At 42.6% G+C, this 1,455-nt stretch overlaps 1 protein-coding gene across 1 annotated transcript in view; it reads left to right on the forward strand.

Moving 5' to 3' along the window:
* The first annotated feature begins 788 nt into the window (after positions 1 to 788).
* Positions 789 to 1,455, forward strand: part of LOC107708616 (ADP-ribosylation factor-like protein 15) — a 104,956-nt gene continuing 104,289 nt past the window's right edge. The window contains exon 1 of the mRNA XM_016512894.1: positions 789 to 1,000. Coding sequence (XP_016368380.1) covers positions 789 to 1,000 — 212 coding nt within the window. The remainder of the gene's footprint in view (positions 1,001 to 1,455) is intronic.

The raw sequence follows: 1,455 nt of genomic DNA on the forward strand, positions 1-1,455 counted from the left end.
GCATACTCTATCATAGATGAAGTGAATTAAATGCAATATTTGTCAAATATACAGACGTTTGAGAAACGTTTTCATGAGCAACAGATATATACTGATTTATACTGCTTAATACATCGCCATCTGTTCAATAATAAAGTTCAACGTAAATATATACTATTTAAATACTAATAAAGTGGGGGAATATATGGTGCCGTCTCAAATCGGACAAAATTACTAACCGGCATGCACTGCTTCAAGTCAGATTGCCATCAATCTGCGCAGTGCTGCATGAAGTCGAACGCACCTAACGTCTCTTGTCTAGCTTTGTTCCCTGTAACTGCTGTTGGTGAGTTTGTCCATGTTCATGTTCTTGTTTTGCCTAGCCAAGTAAAGCCTTGTTTATTGTTTATCTGCTCACATTTTGATATCATAAAACTGCACTTGGGTTCCTTCAACTTGCCATCAGTGGACATTCATTACAGAAAGCTAGACCAGCAATGAACCCAGCAACTTGTTTATTGAGCCTTCTACAAGGCAACTGGGCCATTGAGGACTATGTGGCAGATTTCTGTGAACTATGTTATCAAGTAGACTTAAGTGACACTGCTCTCAAGGACATTTTTCGTTTTGGCCTCACAAAAGAAATTTCTCAGTTAATGCCACATCACACTTCTCACTGGACTTTGGCTAAATATATTGACTTTGCACTCCGGTTGAGTGGTTCCTCATTTACTGTAGGAATTGCAGATGAGTAACCCTGCAATCTTGTAGTACCCACCACACCAGAGCATTTCCACATCCCGACCGTCATGTCAGGATTTATCCATGCCACGACCGCCACACAAGACCCTGTTCACGTCATGGCCGCCACGTCTGAGTCATCAGCCAAGATGGCCGCCACGCCTGAGTCATCAGCCAAGATGACTGTCACGCCAGAGTCTCGACCCATCATGGCCACCACGCCAGAGCCTCGTCACGCCACGGCCACCATACCAGAGCCCCGTCACGCCACGGCTGCCATGCAAGTTTACCCTAAGGAAATCGAATCGAAAAGCTATTCCAATTTTGGAAATCAGATTAGATGTGTAAGGTCAGGAATCGAATTACTACTTATAAAATTTAATTTTAATTTTGTTTCTCAATTCCTGTATGCGCATTTATTGTGATTTGAAAAGATTCAACTGCAAGAAGACGAAATGGAACTCGCTTCTGCACTCGCGCGCTGTTTTCTGTGCTGCGCACACACACAAAGTGCATGCACAAAAGCCGCCTCTTATATACGCGAACACTGGACTGTGCTCTCCTTCTCACATTCTTACACATTCGAATGGACAAATACACACAGATTTATATCAAAATATCCCTTAAATACAATCGGTTATGTCTTAAGTGAATGCAAAGATCTGAGAAAGAAAACAAGGGTGTATTGGATCCGTGCATTGACAGCAGCCGCTGCCGCCAGTCATTAATGTTAAT

This window comes from Sinocyclocheilus rhinocerous, unplaced genomic scaffold (genome assembly GCF_001515625.1).
Source record: "Sinocyclocheilus rhinocerous isolate Xijiao unplaced genomic scaffold, SAMN03320098_v1.1 scaffold1858, whole genome shotgun sequence".
In the NCBI taxonomy this organism is placed as follows: Eukaryota; Metazoa; Chordata; class Actinopteri; order Cypriniformes; family Cyprinidae; genus Sinocyclocheilus; species Sinocyclocheilus rhinocerous.